Source organism: Giraffa tippelskirchi, chromosome 1 (genome assembly GCF_054371585.1).
Source record: "Giraffa tippelskirchi isolate mGirTip1 chromosome 1, T2T-mGirTip1v1.2.pri, whole genome shotgun sequence".
NCBI classification, from domain to species: Eukaryota; Metazoa; Chordata; class Mammalia; order Artiodactyla; family Giraffidae; genus Giraffa; species Giraffa tippelskirchi.
Window position 1 is genome coordinate 4,186,312 of NC_137275.1, and position 23,890 is coordinate 4,210,201.

The 23,890-nt window shown below is 48.7% G+C and overlaps 1 protein-coding gene and 2 long non-coding RNA genes across 4 annotated transcripts in view; 2 read left to right on the top strand and 1 right to left on the bottom strand.

The window, feature by feature from the left end:
• LOC145542424 (uncharacterized) overlaps positions 1–9,560 on the bottom strand; it is a 39,971-nt gene extending 30,411 nt beyond the window's left edge. The window contains exons 1-3 of one of the 2 annotated variants that reach the window (XR_014079877.1): positions 9,492–9,560; positions 4,052–4,187; positions 2,520–3,102 (exon numbers count right to left, since the gene is read on the bottom strand). This is a non-coding gene — a long non-coding RNA (uncharacterized LOC145542424). Of the gene's footprint in view, positions 1–2,519; positions 3,103–4,051; positions 4,188–9,491 lie in introns of those variants that run through there. The other variant, XR_014079854.1, reaches the window with a different exon arrangement.
• LOC145542469 (uncharacterized) lies at positions 4,162–9,107 on the top strand. Its single transcript, XR_014079890.1, has 2 exons — positions 4,162–4,599; positions 5,908–9,107. It is a non-coding gene; the product is annotated as an uncharacterized LOC145542469 (long non-coding RNA).
• Positions 9,561–9,815: 255 nt separating the features above from the next.
• Positions 9,816–23,859, top strand: GRPEL1 (GrpE like 1, mitochondrial). Its single transcript, XM_081581043.1, has 4 exons — positions 9,816–9,897; positions 13,644–13,806; positions 15,702–15,783; positions 22,768–23,859. Exons 1-4 carry the CDS (start codon positions 9,836–9,838, stop codon positions 23,112–23,114), a joined length of 654 nt encoding a protein of 217 aa, XP_081437169.1. The 5' UTR covers positions 9,816–9,835; the 3' UTR covers positions 23,115–23,859.
• The last annotated feature ends 31 nt before the right edge of the window (positions 23,860–23,890 follow it).

Here is a 23,890-nt window from a genome sequence, read left to right on the forward strand (position 1 = left end):
AATAGCGTGTGCAAGACATTTCCAGGAACAAAAAAGAATTGGGGGCAGGTTATTTAAATCATCTCTCTTGGGCCTTTCCTGGTGGATCAGTGGTAAAGAATCCGCCTGCCAATGCAGGAGACAGGGGTTCGATCCCTGATTGGGAAGATCCCACGTGCTGCAGAGCCACTAAGCCCGGGTACCACAACTACTGAGCCTGTGCTCTGGAGCCCAGGAACCAGTTACTGAGACCACGCGTCACACCTGCTGAAGCCCACGTGCCCAGGAGCCCATATTCTGCGACAACAAAAGCCACCACAATGAGGAACTCGAGCACCAGAGTAGGCCCTGCTCTTTCAACTAGAGAAAAGCCCATGCAGCGGTGAAGACCCAGCACAGCCAAAAAATAAATACATAAAAGTATCTTTAAAATAAGTAAATAAATCGTCCCTCTTGGCTAAACTCTTTGCAGAGGTTGAGGGGTGGGGGAACAACAAGGCGGCTGGGGACTGACCTGGGAGCCACGGCTGGGCTGAGCTCTGTTGATCCACATTTATCACCTCAAAGCTAACTGCTTGCTTCTAGACAGGACCGGACACCTGGCAAACAGCCCAACCCGTGCAGTAAATCAAGGCTGGTGTGGAACTGAAGGCGGGGCCAGCTGGGAGAGAAGGCTGGACTCCGAGATGGGGTGTCAGCGGCTTGGGAGGAGGCCCCTTGCCGGTCTGTCATTATCCTGGCATGCGAAGGAATCAGCAGATTGAGGGAGGACCAGGTGAAGTCAGGGAGGAAGGAAGAGAAACTGGAGGGGGCAGTGACGGCGGAAGGATTAGAGGAAAAACAGTTCCTTCTGTTCTGCTCAGCACAGTGGGAGGGGGCAAACTGAGCCCACAGCCTCAGCCAAGATAAGAGCAAAGACCTGCCCCTTCTCACTCCTGGTGTGATCAGGGCCTTAATGAAGGAGGCCACAGAAGAGAAACCTAAAGCAGCCAGGGCAACCCAGGAATGCTTCCTGGAGGAGGGGACAGCCAGATTGCAAGTTGAGTCAAAAGCCAGACTGGTTCAAAATTGGGAAAGGAGTAGGTCAAGACTGTATACTGTCACCCTGCTTATTTAACTTCTATGCTGAGTACATCAAGTGAAATGCTGGGCTGGATGAATCACAAGCTGGAATCAAGAAGGCTGGGAGAAATAGCAACAACCTCAGATATGCAGCTGATACCACTTTAATGGCAGAAAGGGAAGAGGAACTAATCAACCTCTTGATGAGGGTGAAGAGAATGAAAAAGCTGGCTTAAAGCTCAGCATTCAAAAAACTAAGATCATGGCATCCATCACTTCATGGCAAATGGAAGAGGAAAAATTGGAAACAGTGACAGATTTTCTTTTCTTGGGCTCCAAAATCACTGTGAACAGTAACTGCAACCACAAAATTAAAAGATACTTGGTCCTTGGAAGGAAAACTATGACAAAACTATTCGGCTTATTAGAAAGCAAAGACGTTACTTTGCCGACAAAGGTCCGTATAGTCAAAACTACGGATTTTCCGGTGGTCATGTTCAGATGTGAGAGCTGGACCATGAAGAAGACTGAGCACCAAAGAACTGATGCTTTTGAGCTGTGGTGCTGGAGGAGTCTCTTAGAGTCCCTGGAACAGCAAGGAGATCAAACCTGTCAGTCATGAAGGAGATCAACCCTGGATATACATTGGAAGGACTGATGCTGAAGCTGAAGCTCCAACACTGTGGCCACCTGATGCGAAGAACTGACTCACTGGAAAAGACCCTGATGCTGGGAAAGATTGCGGGCAGGAGAAGAAGGTTGGCAGAGGGTGATGAGATGGTTGGATGGCATCACCGACTCAATGGAGCAAGCTCCGGGAGACAGTAAAGGACAAGGGAGGCCTGGCGTGCAGCGGTCCTTGGGGTGGCAGAGTCGGACATGACTTAGGGTCTGAACAACAATACAACAATCAGCCAGGCAGAGGCCGCTTGGGGTCAAAGGTTCAGGAGGAGAGGAAGGAATGCTCCAGGCTGGGACTCTAGAGAACAGACGGTCTGCAAGATGTCAGTTCAACATGCTGCTGGGGCCTGGAGGGCTAGGAGTTGAGGCTGGCCATCCTAGGAATGTGAACTTTAGCCCAGAGCCAGCAGGGAACCACCTGTGGGTGGCAGAAAGGAACCACGTGATCAGATGTTTCCAGGGGCCCAGCCAATGGCTCCTCACCTACGTTCTCAGCCAGTGGTGATGTCAGAAAAATGACTTGGCAGATGGAAAACCAAAATATTCCCTCTATGGCTGGACAAGTTGATTCTGGAGAATGAGGCTTCTATCTGTGGGCCAATGGGTCTGCTGACACTGGGCCCCAGGCCTCCCCCGTGTGGTCAGGCCTCCTTCGTGGGGCCCAGAAAAGTGTGCTGAGACTCTGCTGGCCAACCTCATGTACTAGGACCGCCGCCTGTCGGTGGCTCAGAGCCCAGAAGCAGAAGTCTGAATTAGTGCTTGTCAGGGCTCTGGAAAGACACAGAACCAGGAACAGATTTATACAAGAGCAGATTTATTAGAGGACTCAGTTCACAGGGTTGTAGAGGCTGAGAAGACCCGCAATCGCAAATTTGCAAGCTGGAGGCCCAGAAAAGCCGATGGTGTAATTTAGTCTGAGTGCAAAGGCCTGAGAATCCTCACCCTGCCCCCACCCCATGCCTGTCAATATGACTTTACTTGGAAATGAGGTCTTTGTAGATGTAATCCGTGACGATGGAGACTGGTGCCCCTTGAGAAGAGGAAAATGTGAACACTGTCACAGAGGGAAGAACAGAAGGTCTGTTGTTTTAAGCCCCGTGTATTACTTTTCCGAGGCTGCCATAACAGAACGCTACAGACTGGTTGGCTTAATTGCTGGAAATCTATAGATTCACAGTTCTGGAGAACAGAGGTCCAGGATCGAGGTGTCACTAGGATGGCTTCTTCTGAGCCTGAGGGAGAATCTGTCCTCTGCCTCTCTCCTGGCTTCTGGGGGTTTGCTGGCAATCTTTAGGGCTCCTTGGCTTGAAGAAGCATCACCCCAATCTCTGCCTTCATCTTCACATGACATCTCCCTGCGTGTCCGTATCAAAATGTCCCCTTTTTATAAGAACATCAATCATATTGGATTAGGGCCCAGCCTGATGAACTCATTTTATTTATTTTTAGTTGAAAGTTAACTGCTTGTAAAGCAGTTGTGTTGGTTTCTGCCGTACAACATGGATCAGCCATAGGTATACATATGCCCCCTCCCTCTTTAAACTCCCTCCCACCCCATCCCACCCCTCTAGGTGGTCCCAGAGCACCAGGTTGAACTCCCTGAGTCATACAGCATATTCCCACTGGCTGTCTATTTCACACATGGTAACGTACATGTTTCCATGCTACTCTCCTTTCACCCCACCCTCTCCTTCCTCTCCCCTATGTCGACAAGTCTGTTCTCTACGTCTGCATCTCCACTGCTGCCCTGCAAATATCTGATGATCTCATTTTAACTTGATTAATCTATAAAGACCTTATTTCCAAATAAGGTCACATCCTGAAGCCCTGGGGTTAAGACTTCTACATGTAAATTTTGAGGGAACACAATTTAATCCATGACATCTACTCAGAGTTCCAGAATGGGTTTATTTTTTGTCTTAACTGAAGATTTACAATGTTTAAGTGGGCCATAAAACTTGTCTGTTTTTGTGAGAAGCATTTAAGTTGTTGGTCTTGTATGTTTTTCTACTTAGAAGAAATTGAAATTGACTAAGCCATGGGTCACAGAGAGGTTTAATTCACTTTCCTTCCTCTTGATCCTCTGCCAGGATTTTCCTAAGTATGTCCATGCCCACAGCTAGTGAAACTTTTCCAAGCCTATCCTAGGTTTTTTTTCTTATACTATTGTCTTTAATTGTGGTAAAATAGATAACCTGGGCTTCCAGGTGGCCCTCGTGGTAAAGAACTCGCCTGCCAATGCAGGAGATATAAGAGATGACATCTCTGCGCAGCTTGACTTGGCTGTGTCGTTGATTCTTCGGGGAGGTGGGGGTGAAGAGGTACCCACCTGGTGACTTGAAACTGGTTTGGGGTGGACTTGAGGATTCCCGCACAGTTTGCAATCTCTTAGACTGATGTTAGGACTCGCTCACGTTTCCTGAGTTCTGGCTGAGTTCAGTTGGGATAAATGTCCAGCAGGAGCACTGTCAGGAAAAGGATTCTGAGGTGAAAAACAGGCAGTAAACATCGCAGGGGAAGTCAGATGGCTGTTATATTTGAAAAGTAAGATGACACCACGGTTGAGGTTCCCAGAGCCAGGACACACACACACACACAGACAAGACATACACACAGGTACACACATACACACAGAGGTATACACACACACAGAAACAAGACATAGAGAGAGAGAAAAGACACACACACTCAGGAGGGGGTGCCTCTGTGTGGAGCTCCGGTGTGAAGTCAGCAGCAGAGCCATCGAGACGGGCGTGAGAGAAGCCAGAGGCTCCTCTGTGGCCAGAAGGGCCCAGGAGGGTGGTGACAGGAGTGACAGCAGAGACAGGGAGAGGCCCGCGGGAGCGGCCCACAGAGCCGGTTACACCAGGGGCCCCGGTGGGAGGGTGGAGAAGCCGGCCGGGAGTGGATGGGCTCTTCCTGGGGTCCCGGCCCAGTCAGGCTCTGACTGGCTTTTCTGCCATCTCCGGACACTGGCTCTATTCCTGCTGAAGGGAGAATTTTCGGCTGTGAAAAGTCCCCTTGGAGAAAGTGCTCTCCAGTGTTCCGCCTGAGGGAAAAGCAATCAAATCCATGAAGCCGCTTTAACTTGAGTCCCAGCAAGAACAGGGGCTTCCCAGGTGGCGCTAGTGGTAAAGAACACGCCTGCCAACGCAGGAGATGTAAGGACACAAGCCGCATCCCTGGGTCGGGAAGATGCCCTGGAGGAGGAAATGGCAACCCACTCCAGTATTCTTGCCTGGAAAATCCCACGGACAGGGGAGCCTGGCAGGCTACAATCCATGGTATCGTAAAGAGTCAGACATGACTGAAGCAACTTAGCATGCATGCACTCATGGACAGGGAAACAGTGTGGTTGCAAAAGGGACTGTTTCTCCCGGACTTTAAAAGGCCTTCACTCATCCATCCACTCACCTACAGGGGCTTACACTGGGCGCCAGGGGCAGTCGTGAGCTGTTGAGATCACAGCGGATAAAACAGACCCATTCTGCCCTCACAAACTTATGTGCTGGTTGGGAGAGGCCCACGAAAGGCGAGACGAATAAGCAAGACACATGTGCAGCAGGGTGGACTGGCAGGGGGAGCAAAGTCTGGAAGGAGCTAGCTGGCCGTCTGGGACAGACTTGGGCTCAAATCCTGGTTCCAGTGTGCACTGGCTGCAGACCTGTTTATCGGCCAGTAGGGTGGGGAGAACAGGCAGAGCCTAGAATTCAGTAGTGTTGAATGAGTGGATGGAGAACCCAACCTCACAAGCTGCTGAGAGCACAGCACTGGCTCACAGGAGGCATCTCATCAAATTCCTGAGATGTCAAGGAGAGGGGTCTCCCATTCCCAGAGAAGGTGGAGGGTCACAGATAGAGCTGTTGTTGGTATCCTCTGCAGGACTAGAATGTTAAGCTGGGAAGGGATTATGAGAATGAAGACGTCATTTCCCAGACTCCCTTGCAGCTAGGTGTGACCACATAACTCAGGCCAACAGGGTGTGAGCTGATATGGCTGGCACCTGACACCCTGGCCACCTCCTCAGAAGACTCCTTCGGTGTGGTCTTTCTCTTCCCCCACCTCTGCCAGCCTGCTTTTTGGGATGTTGCTGTGAGAACCATGGTGAGGGCAAGGGTCACTCCCTGGAGAAAGCAGAACTGTGAGCAGGAAGGAGCCGGGGCCCCTGGAGACCTGGGGACACAGAGCCACTTGGACTTTTGCAGATGGGGAATTAAACTTCTCTGGTTTAAGTTACTGTTGCTTTGGTTCCTAGTCCAGGAGGGCATAAGGATGAGGGCAGGGGCAGGTGTGCCCACTGCTTCTATGGACCCTGCATCCATGTCCATGTTTTCTGACAGCCAGGCCACCAGTGGTGGGGAAGGAGGTTCTGAGGCACTCTGGGTTCAGCCACAGCTCCAGAGAGCCCCTCTGCCCTTGTGCCCTGCTTTTGGGAAGCCCAGGCTTTTCACAATAACATGAGTGTTTTTGGCCTCGTGAAACAGGCAAGAGGTACACTTCACCTCTGCTCATCACAGGGTCACGGCTGTCACCTCAAGATGCCTCTGGCTCCAGCTTTGGGTTTGTGATCAATCCAAGGTCAGGGTCAAGGGTTCGAGGGGAGACCAAGAGTGCAGGTACCCAAGGTCTCAATAGTGACAAGAGAAAAAGGAACTCGAGAGGAGGAGATGTTACTATTCCTATTATCCTACCATTTCACTGACAAAGGTCCGTAGGGTCAAAGCTATGGTTTTCCCAGTAGTCATGTGTGGATATGAGAGTTTGGACCATAAAGAAGACTGAGCACTGAAGAATTGATGCTTTGGAACTGTGGTGTTGGAGAAGACTCTTGAGAGTTCCTTGGACTGCAAGGCAATCAAACCAGTCCATCCTAAAGGAAATCAGTCCTGAATATTCATTGGACGGACTGATGCTGAAGCTGAAACCTTGGCCACCTGATGTGAAGAGCTGACTCATTGGAAAAGACCCTGATGCTTGGAAAGATTGAGGGCGGGAGGAGAAGGGGGATGACAGAGGATGAGATGGTTGGATGGCATCACCGACTCAATGGACATGAGCTTGAGCAAGCTCCAGGAGATAGTGAAGGACAGAGGACCCTGGTGTGTGCAGTCCATGGGGTCACAGAGCCAGACACAAGTTAGCAACTCAAAACCAACATCTTACCATTTATATTTTCTAACATTTCTATAATGAGCACCCACTATTTTCATAATAAGAAGCTGTCCCTCCTGCCAACCCCCAGTATTCTTGGGCTTCCCTTGCAGCTCAGCTGGTAAAGAATCTGCCTGCAATGGGGGAGACCTGGGTTTGACCCTTGGGTTGGGAAGATCCCCTGGTAAAGGGAAAGGCTACTTACTCCAGTATTCTGGCCTGGAGAATTCCATGGACTCCATAGTCCATGGGGTGGCAAAGAGTTGGACACAACTGAGCAACTTTCACTTTCACTTCTTTCCATCCTTGTTGGGGGCACCGCGGGCTGTTCAGCTCGCTCTTCCTGCACCCCCTGCCCGGGCCACCCACTCCCTTTGCTGGAAATACGTTCCAAGGGCTGACACAGGTGTCTTCCCATGCAGGCAGCTTCATCTCCAAGTGCTGATGACTTGCACTGGGATGAACTTCCAGACCTCAGCAGGCTGCCAAGGACGCAGTTCCCAATGTGGCCACGAAGTGGCAGCACAGACAGGCTTCCACTCAGGAAAATCTACCCTTTTGGATGTAGATCCAGGGCATGGCCTCCTGGCTGTCCTGAACCAGTGTTCAGTGACAGCAGAAACATCACGACTGCCACAGCCATCCACTGTCTGTTTCAAGACACAGAAGCCATCACTGTTGATAGTCCCCATGCTGTACTGTGAGCTTTTGACAGCAGGGTTCCCATCTGATTCCCTTGAGTCCTAAGAAAAGATAGGAAATGAGTATTTGCACTTCTTTTAATCCTCACAATAAATGATATAGTCAGAGCTTTACAGGTGAGCAGATTAATGCTGAGAGCAATTAAATGATGCTGCACAAGGTCACAGCTAATGAGAAACATGTTTTAAATTTTATTAGCATATAGCTTTTTGTTTTCTATTGGAGCATAATTGCTTCATAATGCTGTTAGTTTCTGCTGTACAACAAAGTGAACCAGCAGAGTGTACTGACTTACAATGCTGTGTTAGTTTCAGGTAAACAGCAAAGTGATTCAGTTAAATATACACATATATTCATTCTTTTTCAGATTGCTTTCCCATATAGGTGATAACAGAATATTGAGTAGAGATCCCTGTGCTATAGGGTAGGTCCTTGCTGGTTATCTATTTTACATACAGCAATGTATGTTAGTTCCAAGCTCCTAATTTATTCCTTCCCCATGACGTGTTTTTTACTTTAGAAAACTTCACACAGAGAAGAAAATGGTCATAACTTCCATACTATTTATCATCCAGCTACCATCATTATCAAATTTTGTCTCTTGTGTTTCTTCCATCCTCATTTTTTTTTAGCCTGCATAATCATAAAGCAAATTCCAAATTCTGTGGCAATTTAAATACTTCCATTGGCATCTCCAAACAATTACGGTATTTTTATCTAAACACTACGCCACCTCTCCCTAACAAAGGTATCAGTAACTCCTGTCATCTAACACTTTATATTTGACTTTCCCCTTTATCTCACAAATGTCTTTTTTCACAGTTGGTTTGTTGAATCATGATTCAAATAAGGTCCACACATTCCATCTTTTATGCGCTCTAATTCTCAAACAGTCTTACTTCCTTTTTTCCTCTAAACCCCTAACTAATAAACTCAGTCATTTCCCCAACAGAACGTCTTACGTTCTGGATTTGACTTTTTGCCTCCTTCTGCAAGTGGCGCAGGGCCTGACATTCATCGTGATGAATGCTCTCAATGGGAGCAAAGCGGGAGAACAGATATTTGGTCCTCACAGATGGGACACGCAGGCAGCACTCCGTTGGGGACACCACGGGCTCTGCGATTCGGGCAGAGGGGACAGCAGCTGCGGAACACAAGTACAAGCAGCACCTGGACTCCTTCGTGGCATGAGACACGGCAGCACCGGCATTCGTTAAGAGTAACGAAAACATCTGGATTTTATGAGCTTTGGTTGTGTCCCCAGAAGTCTTCCTCGATGCTGTTCTTGTTATGCTTTGTGTCTTACTCTGAGAAATTGGGCTTCCCTTGTAGCTCAGTCGGTAAAGAACCTGCCTGTAGTGCAGGAGACCCCGGTTTGATCCTTGGATGGGGAAGATGCCCTGGAGAAGGAGATGGCAACCCACTCCAGTATTCTTGCCTGGAGAATCTCATAGACACAGGAGCCTGGTGGGCTGTAGTCCATGGGGTCGAAAAGAGTCGGGCACGACTGAGCGACTAACACACTGAGAAACCTGAAGGTGGAAGAAGAGTGCAAACGAAACACACCACCTAAGTCTCCTCACCCAGCCCCGACGCCTCCGCGCTGGACCACACACGCTTCCCGGTTGCTGCGTTAATAAAACCCACAGTACCGACGGAGGCCCCCTCCTGCGCCGCGAAGTCGCCGGTAGAACGGGCGGTGACCGCCTAACGCTGTTTTAACCGACTTTCCTGGAGCCCTGCGGTCGCTCATACAGGAGCTTTCGTCCTTGACCTATTTGCCTTTAGCCTACACTGAGCACCCAGAGTCTGGCTCGGTGCCAGGAGCTCGGGCTGTGAGGGAGAAAAGGACAAAAACCCTGGCGCCTCGCCACCTCCCAGAGCAAAGGGCGACCCGAAACGTGAAGCGTACTTACATGTGGGGTGGGGCCTGACTGGCAACCGCGCTCGAAAGTCTCCGCGCCCCCTCAGTCCGCACTTCCGGCGCCCTCCCCCATGCTCTCTCTCTATTGGTTCTTACCTTGACCACGCCCCTCCGCGGAGGAGTCTGTTTCCTTCACCTTTCACCTCAGCTTCACTTTTGGGGGCCTCTCAAGGCCTCAAACCCCGCCCACCGCCCAGGCTGGCAATTATTGGTGAATATGGCCTGTCCATCAGAGGAAGAACGGTGATGGATTGGCTGAGGGAAGCAATTGGGCGGGAGGAGCAAGTACAGAGTCTCGCGCATGCCCGGTGCGCGCGCGCAGTGCCGGTAGTAGTTATGGCGGCTCGGTGCGTGCGGCTGGCGCGGCGCAGTCTCCCGGCTTTCGCGTTGTCTCTCAGGTAAGGGGCGCCGATGGCCAGGGTTAGGAGGGGCGCGCTGCCCACGCTGGCTCGGACGCTAGCCCTGCCCGGCTCCGGCCCGGGCGTCGTGAGGGGGCTTCCAGACGCGGGGCGCGGGCTACGCTGGGCTTTCCTGTGGGGCCTGCCCGGCCGCCGCTCTGTCCGTGCTGCCCGCGGGGCGGACGGGACGGCGCCCCGCACGAGGCGGCAGTGGCGAGTGGGCTCCTTCCGCCCGGCCCGAGCCTCGTCCACCATTGCGTGCTGCGGAGTCGGAGCACAGAAGGGCCGCAGCCCCTACCTAACTCGCCGTGGGGAAAGCCGCTGACTTAGAGCAGTGACGCCGCGGCGGAGGTCACGAGGCCCTGCCCTTTCCTTGGCTTTTCTTTTGCCTTTTTTTTTTTTTTTTTAAATCTGCGGTTTCTGCCGTTTCAAAGTCCGGCCTCCTAACTTAGCGTAACCCGTGTTTAGCGGACTGATGCTGAAGCTGAAACTCCCAATACTTTGGCCACCTGATGTGAAGAACTGACTCATTGGAAAAGAGCCTGATCCTGGGAAAGACTGAAGGCGGGAGGAGAAGGGGACGACAGAGGATGAGATGGTTGGATGGCATCACCGACTCAGTGGGCATGAGTATGAGTAAACTCCGGGAGTTGGAAATTGACAAGGAGGCCTGGCATGCTGCAGTCCATGGGGTCGCAGAGAGTCGGACATCACTGAGCGACTGAACTGAACTAGCACCTTCCACGTTGGGGGGAGCTTCAGAGAACCAGGCTATCTGTTAAGAGAAGCTGCTCTGGGCCGAACACGGGGTAGAAACTGCGCGAAGCAGGACCCGGACTTTGCCCTCAAGGAGCTTTATTTAGTGATGGTGAGACGGTAAACGGGTCGGTCCGTCTAGTCAAGGCTATGTTTTTCTAGTGGTCATGTATGGATGTGAGAGTTGGACGGTGAAGAAAGCTGAGCGCCGCAGAATTGATGCTTTTGAACTGTGGTGTTGGGGAAGACTCTTGAGAGTCCCTTGGACTGCAAGGAGATCCAATCAATCCATCCTGCTGCTACTGCTAAGTCACTTCAGTCGTGTCCGACTCTCTGCGACCCCATAGATGGAAGCCCACCAGGCTCCCCTGTCCCTGGGATTCTCCAGGCAGGAACACTGGAGTGGGTTGCCATTTTCTTCTCCAATGCAGGAAAGTGAAACATGAAAGTGAAGTCGCTCAGCTGTGTCCGACTCTTAGCGACCCCATGGATGGAAAATCCTCCGTCCATGGGATTTTCCAGGCAACAGTACTGGAGTGGGGTGCCATTGCCTTCTCCGATCCATCCGAAAAGAGATCAGTCCTGCGTGTTCATTGGAAGGACTGATGTTGAAGCTGAAACTCCCAATACTTTGGCCACCTCATGCGAAGAGTTGACTCATTGGAAAAGACTCTAATGCTGGGTAGGATTGGGGGCAGGAGGAGAAGGGGACGACAGAGGATGAGATGGTTGGATGGCATCGCTGACTCGATGGACATGGGTTTGGGTAGACTCCGAGAGTTGGTGATGGACAGGGAGGCCTGGCGTGCTGCAATTCATGGGGTCGCAAAGAGTCGGACACGACTGAGCGACTGAACTGAACTGAATCGGGGATGAGGACAGGGCGAGGGGATGAAGCTGCGATTCTAGCCTGATCCATTGCATAGACAGCGTGAGAACAAACCCACCTGGGGAGTCTGAGTGAGGAGAGGCTGTTGGCTCAATTTGCGGTTTTTGTAACTGGCATTGATTGCCTGGATGTGTGTGCCTGCTCAGCCTGCTCAGCCTGCTCGGTCGTGTCGGACTCTGCGATCATTTGAATTATAGCCAGCCAAGCTCCTGTGTCCGTGGGGATTTTCCAGACAGGAATACTGGAGTGGGTTGCTATGCCCTCCTCCAGGGGATCTTCCTGACCCAGGGATTGAACCCGCTTCTCTTATGTCTCCTGCATTGGCAGCTGGGTTATTTACCACTAGCTGATTGCCAGGACTGCATGCATTTCTGCCTCTGGGAACAGGTTTTGTGTAAGGAGTCTCAAGTAGGGGAGAGAGCAAATTGAATTGTGTGCAGAGCTCTGGGAGTAACTGGGTTCTGGGAGCCTCCCTGCAAATCCAGACTGGCATTGCAGGAGGGGGTCTGCTGAGTGAAGCGGACCCGAAAGGCTGTGACTGTTACACCCGGAGGTCAGGACAGCTAGAAACTAGGGCAGGTCACAGCAGCACACTCCATTTTTAGATGATTAGTTTTTTTAATCGCGAAAGTAAAAGTAGCAGTATAAAGGTTATTGGTCTTCACCCCCATGTTGTTGATGTTCAGTTGCTCAGTTGTGTCCGGCTTTTTGCGACCCCATGCACTGGAACCTGCCAGGCTTCCTTGCCGTCACTGCCTCCCAGAGCTTGCTGAAACTCACGTGCATTGAGTCGGTGATGCCATCCAACCCTCTTTTCCTCTGTCGTCCCCTTCTCCTCCTGCCTTCCATCTTTCCCAACATCAGGGTCTTTTCCAGTGAGTCAGCTCTTCACATAAGGTGGCCAAAGTATTGGTAACAGACTAGTGTATCCTTTTATTCTCCTCAAAACAGGATTTCTGGTTTGTGTTTATAAAACTGGGGTCATGTTTTGTGTATTTCTCTAAGTTGCGTTTCTTCCTGCACAGTACCCCCATGGTGTGGCCAAAAGATGGCAGTTTAACACTGCCGTCTATTTGGTGGCTGCTCAGTATTCCAGACCGAGGAAGCAACAGTTTGTTCAGCCATGTCCTTCTGAGCAGTGTGCTGTTTCCAGCTTTTCATCCTGGAAAACATTTGTACATGCTGCCTTAAACACCCTTGTGTACATGTTCTGTGTGCGCATAGCTTTCCTGTTCATTGAGGCAGCTTTCTTTAATCTGGGAAGGAAATTGAATGTAGTTTATTTTCAGATTGGGCTGTGGCATAGTTTAGAGCTCTACTGGCCCTGGTGAACAGATCCATATTATTCATTAATGGCGCTGTGGCCTTGGGCTTATTTATTACTTAACTTTTTCCACATGGGGATCAGATTGGGTAATACCCCAAGTCACTTCCAGCATTAGTTTTTAGAGCTTTTTGTGTTTTCCCCTGTACATACCACCCCGTCCTTTCCTACCTCCACACCTTTGCCCTTCCTGAAGTGGGTCTGTCTTGTCTGTTCCTGGCTCTGTATGTGGACTCTTGCCTGTTCTTCAAAGTCTCTCTGCCCGAATCCTTTCCCAGACTTCCATTTCTCCAAAGTTAGAAATATTCTACTCTGAGCCTCCCAAAACACTTGGTTCCTCTTTTATCACTTTGAAACCCAAGTTACAGTTCTATGTATATAGATTTTTTTTTGCACGACTGTAAGTACCCTGTGGGCAAGATGTCTGCCCATGAGGCTCTGTACAGCAGCACTGGGCCTCACCTCCGGTCGTAGCTCCTGCATCAGCACATGGTGGAGTCTGGATGATCAGCAGCTCCTGAGAGTGAGGAGAAAGATTAGTACCGTAGCCTTGGTGCACTGACGTTTTAGTTTAGGTGTGTATTGCAGAAGACTCTACATAAACAAATAGCTTCCATACGTCATATGTAGTTTGCCTTTATTGTATCTAACACAAATCCTTTCTCCCCCCACATAGCAAGTAGTTTTAAATTACCTTTGCTTTCCGAAGTCGTCCATCTGACTTTAACAAGCAGAAAAATCATGATCTTAATTTCTGTCGTGCGGACTTGCCTTCAGGTCTTCTCCTCGGCTGCTGTGTACAGCTGCAAAACAGAAGAACACCGGCCAGAACCTGGAAGAGGACGTGGGTCAGAATGAACAGAAGACAGATCTTCCCTCCACGGAGAAGACACTCATGGAAGAGAAGAGCAAGCTGGAAGAGCAGCTGAAGGAGACCATGGTAAGGCTGTGGGCGCTCGTGAGGAGCATGGTCTGTGGAACTCCAGGTCTGTCTTCCAGGGATGTCAAGATGGCCTCCCTGACAACAGAGGTGGAAGCCAGGCGAATTTCATCCCTGTCGGGTTCTACAGCAAGTTACTGCTGAAGAAGGGATAGAACTCAAATCTGCTGTGACTCTTTTTTGTCATGAGAATTATCTTCATGTTCTACATAGATTATATTGAGTTACGAATGAAAATGGTCTTTACAAGTGAGGAATATTCAGTAGGGCCCTTGAGGCTGGGTCTTTGGGAGGACGAAGGTGGGAACCAGAGGTAAAGTCACATGGTGCTCTCCTAGGGATGTTGGAGTTTTATGAACTAATTAATAATACAGATTATGACCTCATGTGGAAAAGCGTTCGGTTGCTCAGCCGTGTCCAACTCTGCGACCCCGTGGACTATAGCACTCCAGGCCTCCCTGTCCCTCACCATCTCCTGGAGTCTGCCCAAATTCATGTCCCCCAAGTCAGTGATGCCATCTGTCCATGTCATCCTCTATCTTCACCATCTCCTCCTGCCTTCAGTCTTTCACAGCATCAGGGTCTTTTCCAGTGAGTCAGTTCTTCGCATCAGGTGGCCAAAGTATTGGAGCTTCAGCTTCAGTATCAGTCCTTCCAGTGAATATTCAGGCTTGAGTTCCTTTCGGATAGACTGGTTTGATTGCCTTGCAGTCCAAGGGACTCTCAAGAGTCTTCTCCAGTACTGTAGTTCGATAGTATCAGTTTTTTGGTACTCAGCCGTTTTTATTGTCCAGCTCTCACATCCATACGTGACTACTGGAAAAACCATAGCTTTAACTAGACGGACCTTTGTCAGCAAAGTAATGTCTCTGCTCTTTAACATGCTGTTTAAGTTTGTCATAGCTTTATTTCCAAGGAGCAAGCGTCTTTTAACTTCATGGCTGCAGTTACCGTCCACAGTGATTTTGGAGCCCAAGAAAATAGTCTGTCACTGTTTCCATAGTATCCCTATCTATTTGCCGTGAAGCACTGTGCTAGGGCTTTGCTAACCCCTTTGTTTATATGAATCCTCACAACAGCCCTGTGAGTCAGCCATCAGTACCCCTGTTTACAGATGAGGAAACTGAGGCCCAGGACTATTTGGTAAACTTCCAAGGTCACCTTGCTACCCAGTGACGACAGAGCCACAGTCTGAGCCTGTGAGACCTTGCTCTTAACTGCGGCACTGGAACCCCCAGAAAGCTGAAAGCAGTAACCTAGTGCCCATGAAAAATAGAAATCCCAGGAGATGGATACGATTATAGGAAGAGTTGGTGCAAAATGAGGAAGACATCAGAATTCAGATGATTATTATACAATAAGTGTTCCAACTGAACCTTATCTGGGCAATATGAAAAATTCAGAGGTTCATTCCTGAGGTTTTTCCTCTTCTGTGGGGTAGAGGCCAAAGTTGTCCACTCAGGGTCATTGTTCTCCTGACCCTCTCCTCAGGGTGTGAGAACCAAGCCAGGTCAGCCCTTACCCTGGGTTCTACGGTTCCCTTGAGCTGGAGATTCTGCAGAGGAATGAATGGTCCTTCCTTGAGAGAAACCATCAGAACCAGGAGAAACTAGCAGCTTTTCTTGTCCTTTGCTCAGCTGTACACAGAGTGAGAATGGCCTTGGGGGCTTGTGAATATATGACGCCTGGCCATCTTATTCCCCACGTGGTGGAAATGGTGGCACTGGTTAATTTACTTCTGTTTATTATGCAGCAGCTGTTTGTAATCCAGTCTCCAATGTACTGATGGCTGCTGTTTGTATTTTGACTTGCAGTTTGTTATATCAGATTTGTTTTCCTATGAATTTGTTCTAGATTTATTTCATGTGAATTTTTCTTTTTTTTTTTTTTTTAAGGAAAAATATAAGCGAGCGCTAGCAGATACTGAGAACTTGCGGCAGAGGAGCCAAAAATTGGTGGAGGAGGCAAAACTATATGGTAACTTTAAACACTACATGATATTGATCCTGGGAAATATGGACAAGGAAGTAGCAGTGTGTGTGGTCTCAGACAACATGATTAATCAGGTGGGGAGGTGGGGCGGCTGCTGATTGCATTCCCTCCAGTTGTTGAGATGAGTCAGCTGTTGCCTAGAAGGAGCAGACTTGGCTTGTGATGTACACTCGTAGTGGTGAGCGTGATTCCTGCGATGAGAGTATCCTTCGCTCTTCCGCACAAGGACCTCAGTATGAGCCTGCAGGTACTAGCAGAGGTGCCCCGTGAGGCTCGGGTCCTCAGCCAGAGCAGCCCTAATGCTGGTCTCACTTAAGGCCTCATCAGTCGCTCTCTGCGTTGACACCGTTGGATCTTTCTGTCATCATGCTTCCCACCTTACAGTAGAGGTCAGTGAGGCTGAAATGACTCGCCACTAAAATGGCGCTGGCGCCAAGGCCCATCTCCCAACCCCATATATGCTGTGTTGATCACACAGAAGACCATCTGAGTACTTAGGGGACAGAGCTTTCAGTCCCCCCTTTTCTGGATGCAGAACTGGTAAGAGGATAAACCCTCTGCCCAAGGACAGACCTTGGGTGCTTGCAGTGGAAACAAAGATCCAAGTTCAGCACAGAGAACAAACCTCTCTTTTTTTTTTTAATTTTAATTGAAGTAAAATTTAAATTTTATTGAAGTATATAGTTGTATGTGATTAACACATTATAATGTGTTAATTGCTGCTGTATAGCAAGGTGACTCAGTTATACATCTTTTTACATCCTTTTCCATTATTCTCTATCACAGGATATTAACTGTAGTTCCCCATGCTACACAGTGGTAACTTGTTCATTCTGTATATAGTAGTTTGCATATGCTCATCTTCTGTAGAAATGTCACGGGTGCTTTGATAGTGTGCATGCTCAGTCACTCAGTCGTGTCCAACTCTTTGTGACCCCATGGACTATAGCTTGCCAGGCCCCTCTGTCCATGGGAGCATCCCGGCAAGGATACTGGAGTGGGTTGCCATTTCCTCCTCCAGGGAATCTTCCCAACCCATGGATTGAACCCAAGACTCCTGCATCTCCAGCATTGTCAGGCAGGTTCTTTACCACTGAGCCACCTGGGAAACCCTGGTAATTTGATCATGATCACATTGAATCTGTAGATTGCTTTGGGTAGTATGGCCATTTTAACAATGTTACTTCTTCCAAGAAGAGCATGGTATATCTTTCCATTTCTTTGAATCATTTTCGGTTTCCTTCACTAATGGTTTATAGTTCTCAGCATATAAGTCTTTCACCTCCTTGTCAGATTTATTCCTAAGTTTTTTATTACTTAATGTGATTTTAAAGGATATTGCTTTTTACATTTTCTTTCTCGTATTTCATTGTTAGTGTGAAAAAATTCAGCCAGTTTCTGTATGTTAATCTTATATCCTGGTACCTTGCTGAGTTCGTTTATTCTAATAGTTTTTGTGTGGAGTCTCAGGGCTTTCAATATGTATTATATCGTGTCATCTGTATATACTGACAATTTTACCTCTTCTTGTGGCTGAGACTCCCAATACTATGTTGAATAAAGTGGTAAGAGTGGGCATCCTTGTGTCGTAACAGTTTTTTTTATGAATGAATTTTGGATCAGATGCTTTTTCTTCATCTGTTGAGATGATCGTGTGGTTTTTGTCTTTTCTCTTGTTGATGTGGTGTATCTCATTGATTGATTTGCATATGTTGAACTATCGTTATGACCCTGGGATGAATCCATCTTGGTCGTGGCGTATGATCTTTTTCATGTGTTGTTACTTTCCGTTTGCTAATATTTTGTTGAGAATTTTTGCATCTATATTCATCAAGGATATTGGCCTGTAATTTTAATTTTTTTTTAGTAGTGTCTTTTCTTTGATTTTGGTATCAGGGTAATGGTGGCTTCATAGAATGTTTTTGGGAGTGGTCCTTCCTCTTCATTCTTTTGAAAGAGTTTGAGAAGAATTGGTAGAAGTTCTTTCTATGTTTGATAGAATTCACCTGTGAAGCCATCTGGTCCTGGACTTTTGTTTGTGGGAAATTAAATTACAGAATCTGTTGCACGTCTAGTTATCAGTTTGTTCAAATTATCTGTATCTTCTTGATTCAGTTTTGTTGGGCTGTATCTTTCAAGGAGCTTGTTTCTGTCTTCTAGCTTGTCAGGTTTGTTGGTATATGATTAATTGTTGATAATATTCTCTTAGTGGTTTTTATTTCTGTGATATCAGTTGTGATTTCTCTTTCATTTCTTATTTTCTTTCTTTGGATCCTCTCCCTTTTCTTGGTGAGCCAGTGTTTGTTTTTTCATCTCTAGTTTCTCTCTGATCTTTATTTCCTCGCTTCTGTTGACCTCAGGTTTTGTTTGTTCTTATTTTTCTAATTTTTTTAGGTGGTAGGTTAGGTTGTTCTGAGATTTTTCTTGCTTCTTAAAGAAGTTCTGTATCACTGTGAACTTCCCTCTAAAAACTGCTTTGCTGCATCCTGTAGACTTTGTATGGTTGTGTTTTCATTGTCATTTGTCCCTAGGTAATTTTTAATTTCTGCTTTGATTTCATTGTTGACCCATTGGTATTTTAGTAGCATGTTGTTTAATTCCATATAGTTGGGTTTTTTTGTTTTGTTTTTTTCATTTCTTTTTCTGTGGTTGATATCTAGGTTCTTGCAGTTGCGGTCAGAAAAGATGCTGGAATAATTTTTGCTCCGTTACATTTGTTGAGGCTTGTTTTGTGCCCCAGTGTGTGGTCAGTCCTAGAGATGGCGCTGTGTGCACTTGAACGTGTGTTCTGGTTTTTTGGATGTAATATCTTGAGCATATCAGTTAAGTCTGACTGTTCTGTCATTTTGGATCTCGGTTGCCTTATCGACTTTCTGTCTAGCTCTGTCCATTGATGTGAGTGGGGCAGGAAAGTCTCCTGCTGTTGTATTCCCATAAAGTTTCTCACTTTATGTCTGTTAGCATTTGTGTTATGTGCTTTGGGTGCTCTTGTGTTGGGTACATATATGTTGAGGAATATAATATCTTCTTGTATTGATTTTTAATATTATATAGTGTTTATCTGTGTTTATAGCTTCTGTTTTAATGTCTGTTTTGTCTGATGAATATCATGACCCCCCACTTTCTTATTTCCTTTTGCATGAAATATCTTTTTTTCTGTCCCCTCAACTTTCCACCTCTGTGCGTCCTTTGGTTAAAGTAGGTTTCTGGTAGACTGTGTATTGTAGTTTGATGTATTTTTGTTTTTTGTATTGTGCTTGTTGTCTTTTTGGGTTTTGTAAATCTGTTGTGTGTTGTTGATTTGTGGTTACCCTGTTTTTCAAGTATGTTAATCTCCTCCTATATCTGCTTGCTTTAGACTGGTAGTTATATAGGCTCAAACATATTCTAGGAAAAACAAGTCAACATTTTCTTACTCCTTCCCCACACTTTATGGTTTTGATGTCATCTTTTACATCTTTCGTGTTTACCCTTCAGCTATTCATTGTGGTTGTCACTGATTTCACAGAATTTTTTTTTTTTTAATCTCTGTACTGACTTTAAGTGATTCAGTTTACAGTTGGGTTTTCTCTTGCCTATAGCTTCTTCTTTTCTACTTAGAGAAGACTTTTCAATGTTTCTCTTAGGATAGGTTTAGTATTGCTGTATTAAAAGTACAAAAAGTTTTTGCTTGTCTAAAAAATTCTTTGTCTCCTTCTAAATGATAGTCTTGCTGGGTAGAGTATCTAGGTTACAGACTTTTCCCTTTCAGGACTTTGAATGTATCTTGCCACTGCCTTCTGGCCTGCAGTGGTTCTGTGGGGAAATCAGCAGATAGCCATATGGGAATTCCCTTATAGTTAACTCTCTCTCTTTTGCTGTCTTTAGAATCCTCTCTTTAACTGTTGCTATTTTAATTGATTTTTTTTTTAATGTGGACCATTTTTAAAGTCTTTATTAAATTTGTTACAATATTGTTTGTGTTTTGCTTTTTCACTTCAAGAGGTGGGATTTTAGCTCCCTGGTCAGGGACTGAACCCCGCACCTGCTACATTGTAAGGTACAGTCTTGACTCACTGGACCCCCAGGGAAGCACCCAGCTTACCCTGTATTTCTCATTTTTTCATTGGGCTTCCTTGTCTGCTGTTCTGATTGGGTATTTCCATTATTCTTCCTTCCAGATTTCTTATTTGTTAGGAGAAACAATTACCTACTGTGGTCTTGGAGGGCTTTTGTGTGTGTGTGGGAGCCTCCTGTGTAGTAGTCCGAGTGGGTCTAACATATTTGGTGCAAGGCCTGCTTTTATAATACAGCCGCTGCTGGGTGTCCTGACCATTGTCCCATTGATGGGGGATGTGACTGGTGAGCGGGGCCTTCCCTCTGCTCCGTGGTTGTCACAGCCCTGTCCGGGGAAGCATCTGCTCCCTCGTGGTCAGAGTGGACATCCCCAGATCTGTTTCTGAGCTACAGAGTGAGGTAGGCAGGAGTGAGTGCTCCCTCCGGGAGGAGAGCCACTGAACATCCCTCCACTGCAGCTGTCCACCAGGGAGCGTGCCGCATGGTGCCACCTGTTGTGCGTGCTCAGTCTTGTCCGACTCTGCAGCCCCATGGACTGACTGCAGCCCACCAGGCTCCTCTGTCCATGGGATTCTCCAGGGATCGAACCTGCATCTCCTGCATTGGCAGGCAGATTCTTTACCGCTGAGCCACTGGGGAAGCCCTCCCATTGCTCGGGCTCACAGAGTATCCTGTTGTCACACTGCCCCCGGCCCCACCTCCACCGTGCAAATGCAGGCAGTCAGCCCTGGCGTGCCCCACTGCTGTGTTCCCAAAGCTACCGACGCAGACCTCCTGACCCCAGCCTTGCCTTCATGGGCACGCCCACCAAGCCCACAGATTCAGGCCTTAGTAGGCCAGAACCCTCCCACCACGGGAGCACCAGCATCCCCTCTGATGTCCCACAGATGCTGCTGAGTTTAGAGTGGGCGGCAGTGGCGGGGGTTGCAGAGCCGCGTCTGCGTGGGGGTGAGGGGCCGGCGCTGGCGGGCTCCCAGGGCTCCGAGAGGCGGTGCTCAGCAGGAGGCTGCCGGGGCAGGCCCACCCTTCCCTCCACGGGCCCTCTGACAATGGCGCCTCACTGCTTCTCCAGACGCGTTTCGTTCTCGGATGCTGTCACCTCCACTCCTGTTTTTCTTCCTCTCTTTGGTCATCCGCTGCACTGGCTGTGTGCCTGCTGCCCTCCAAATGCCCACGTTCTTCAGGCCTCCCTCTCCTCCTCTCATCACTTCCCCCACTGACTTGCCCTCCCACAGGGCTGAGTGCTGTTGACACACAGGTGAGCTGCCAGTTCAGACGTTTCTTCCCCCTTCTAGTCCTGGCTGTCTTTACCTGGATGTCTCAGAGGTATTTTAAACTGAATTCTCCCCTCTGCTTTCCTTCCTCTGAGTAAATGATACCGCCACCCGCACAGGTGTTCAGGTCAGTCATCTGAAACTATGCTCTCCTCCCTCAGGCCCACTCCCCTCCCACCCTGGGGGTGGGGACGGCTGGACCCCGTGCCCACTCCCCTCCACTGCCGGCTCTGCTCTGTCCAGGCCAGCCTCAGCTCCGGCGTTAGCGCCACACCCTTGGCAGAGTGGCCTCAGCTCCCCTCCCCCCAGTCCACTACCCCACCTGGAGCTTTCAGCTTCTCTGGGTTTGTGTCGTCTTGGTGGACTGGTGCTCTGGACTGCTGGAATGCTTGGCTCACTCCTGACTCTCTGTCCACATCCCAGGTTAAGTAAGCCATGTCCCTGAGGTTAATTGCCCTCAGCACCCACGAGGGCTCCTTCCTGGAAGTATAATTGGTAATTGTGTGCCTCACTGTGGCGATCGTGCCCTGCATGTCTCAGAGACCAACAATCCACGTGGGCAGACATTTCCCCAGCAGCTCGCTTGAGGGGTTAGTCCTTAATAGATGCTCACATTTTTATTGGATGGGTAAACTTTTTTATTTCATTTCACAGCAACTGGGTGTGAAAACACTGTGTAAAAAAAGGGAAGCTGTAAACAAGCGTTGCCTCCTTCAAAGAGTAGATCTTTGAAACTTGAGAAGACGTGAGCGGGTTGTGCTGGAGCCTCGTGGTGGCTGCGCTGCAGGGGAGGGGGACCGGCTGGCCCAGGGGGCACCTCTCGTCAGCCCCAGCTTCCTCCATTCAGCATCTGAAGGGTTGTCTTGAAACTACAGACGTTTGCATTTATATAAAATTTTTTTAACTGTTATTTCTTCTGTTAGATTAAGGCTTGGGGTGTGTCCTGGTAACTTTGACCTCATGGTGCCAAGTAATGGCTAATGTTTATCGAACACTTAGAGCGTTCTAGGCGCTGAGTGTGAGTGACTTCCTGTCCTCACGAGCTCGCTATGTGTCGGGTACTATTGTCCCTGAATTAGAACCAAAGCAGCTTCAACCCAGGGGGGTTCAGTGCAGTCAGGGCTGTCCAGCGCAGCCGGGCCGCGTCCTGGCGGCCCTGTCCGTGTGTGTGACCTCTTGGTCTCAAGCAGGACTGGGGGTGGGGTGGCTCTGCAGGTTTTCAGCTGCCTGTCTTTACACCTGATTGGCTTTTGTCTAAGCCTCGGGAAAGTTGTTTTGTTTAATCCAGTCCATTGAAATTCTAGGACAAACCAGTGATTTGAAAAAAGGTGTGAAAAAAGGTGTGTGACAGAAGGACTTCCCAGGTGGCTCAGTGGTAAAGAGTCTGCCTGCCATTGCAGGAGATGCGGGTTCAGTCTGTGGGTCGGGGAGATCCCCTGGAGAAGGGAATGGCAGTCTTCTCCAGTAGTCTTGTCTGGAGAATCCCACGGACAGAGGAGCCTGGTGGGCTGCAGTCCACGGGGTCACAAGAGTGGGACACGACTGAGTACACACATGTCACATAAGGAAGGCCTGTAGTTTTGAGTTGCCTGTGCAGTGGATCCTGAATGCAATGACGTTCTCCCTTAACCTGGCGCAGGCATCCAGGGCTTCTGCAAGGACTTGCTGGAGGTGGCAGACATCTTGGAGAAGGCCACACAGTGTGTCCCGAAGGAGGAGATTCGAGATGACAACCCCCACCTCAAGAACCTCTACGAGGGGCTTGTGATGACCGAGGTCCAGATCCAGAAGGTCTTCACGAAGCACGGCTTGCTCCGGCTGAACCCCCTGGGCGCCAAGTTCGACCCATACGAGCACGAGGCGCTGTTCCACACGCCGGTCGAGGGGAAGGAGCCGGGCACGGTGGCGCTGGTTAACAAAGTGGGCTACAAGCTGCATGGGCGCACCCTGAGACCCGCCCTGGTGGGGGTGGTGAAGGAGGCGTAGTGGCCCCGGGGGTTTCAGCGCTTTGTCTAATCACTCGCTGACTCTTCCAAGGCGGGTTCGTCTTTTCTCACCTATGAATACTCTTGACCTTTTCCTAAACCTTGCTGCAAGGCTTTGGTAACAGGCAGCTCCACAGAAAAGCCAGCCAGTTGCACAGCTGCGTTAACGAACTGGAATATGGGAGTGTGTCCGTTGATTTTAACACACGTTCCATGTGCTTACGGAACAGGCTGAAGGGACACTACTGGACTCTGGGGTATCATGAAAAACACTGTGTCTGCTCAGACTCTGGTGACATCAGAGTGTTTCAAGTAAATAAAAGGCCTTCAGGAATCCTGTCTGCTGGCTGGCCGTGCCTGCTGCTCTGCGTCCCGTGCGTCTCTCTGTAGCCTGCAACCTCCTGGGATGCTTAGCTTTCCCTCAGGCAGTGAAGGGGATCGCTGAAGAAGGTTTATGATGCCCTTGGTGACAAATGTGATTTGAGTTCCTTTATAATCAGTAACTACCTGGCTGCCAAGAACTATCACACCTGTCTTTTGCCAGTTACCGAAGGTGACGTAATTAGTTACTGTTACCCTGTTTTGTTCACCTCTGGAAATGTTTAAATCTGTACCCAACTAGTGACCTAAAGGTGTTTGCCCTAGTAAGATGGACTTCCCTAGAGAAACCTGAGGACTGCGTGCTTGGTATGTTTTAAATGTTAAATTTTATTTAAGAGGATTAAAGCCCTGATGTTATTTTCCTACGTTCTGATAGCTGTTCTGTGTGTTTTGATG

What these genes read in the sequence shown, in the direction of transcription:
- GRPEL1 (XM_081581043.1), top strand. Translation starts at nt 9,836, where the DNA reads ATGGCGGCTCGGTGCGTGCGGCTGGCGCGGCGCAGTCTCCCGGCTTTC. An exon ending in GCTTTCGCGTTGTCTCTCAG is followed by an intron (nt 9,898 to 13,643) that starts GTAAGGGGCGCC and finishes ACTTGCCTTCAG; the next exon opens with GTCTTCTCCTCGGCTGCTGT. An exon ending in AGCAGCTGAAGGAGACCATG is followed by an intron (nt 13,807 to 15,701) that starts GTAAGGCTGTGG and finishes TTTTTTTTTAAG; the next exon opens with GAAAAATATAAGCGAGCGCT.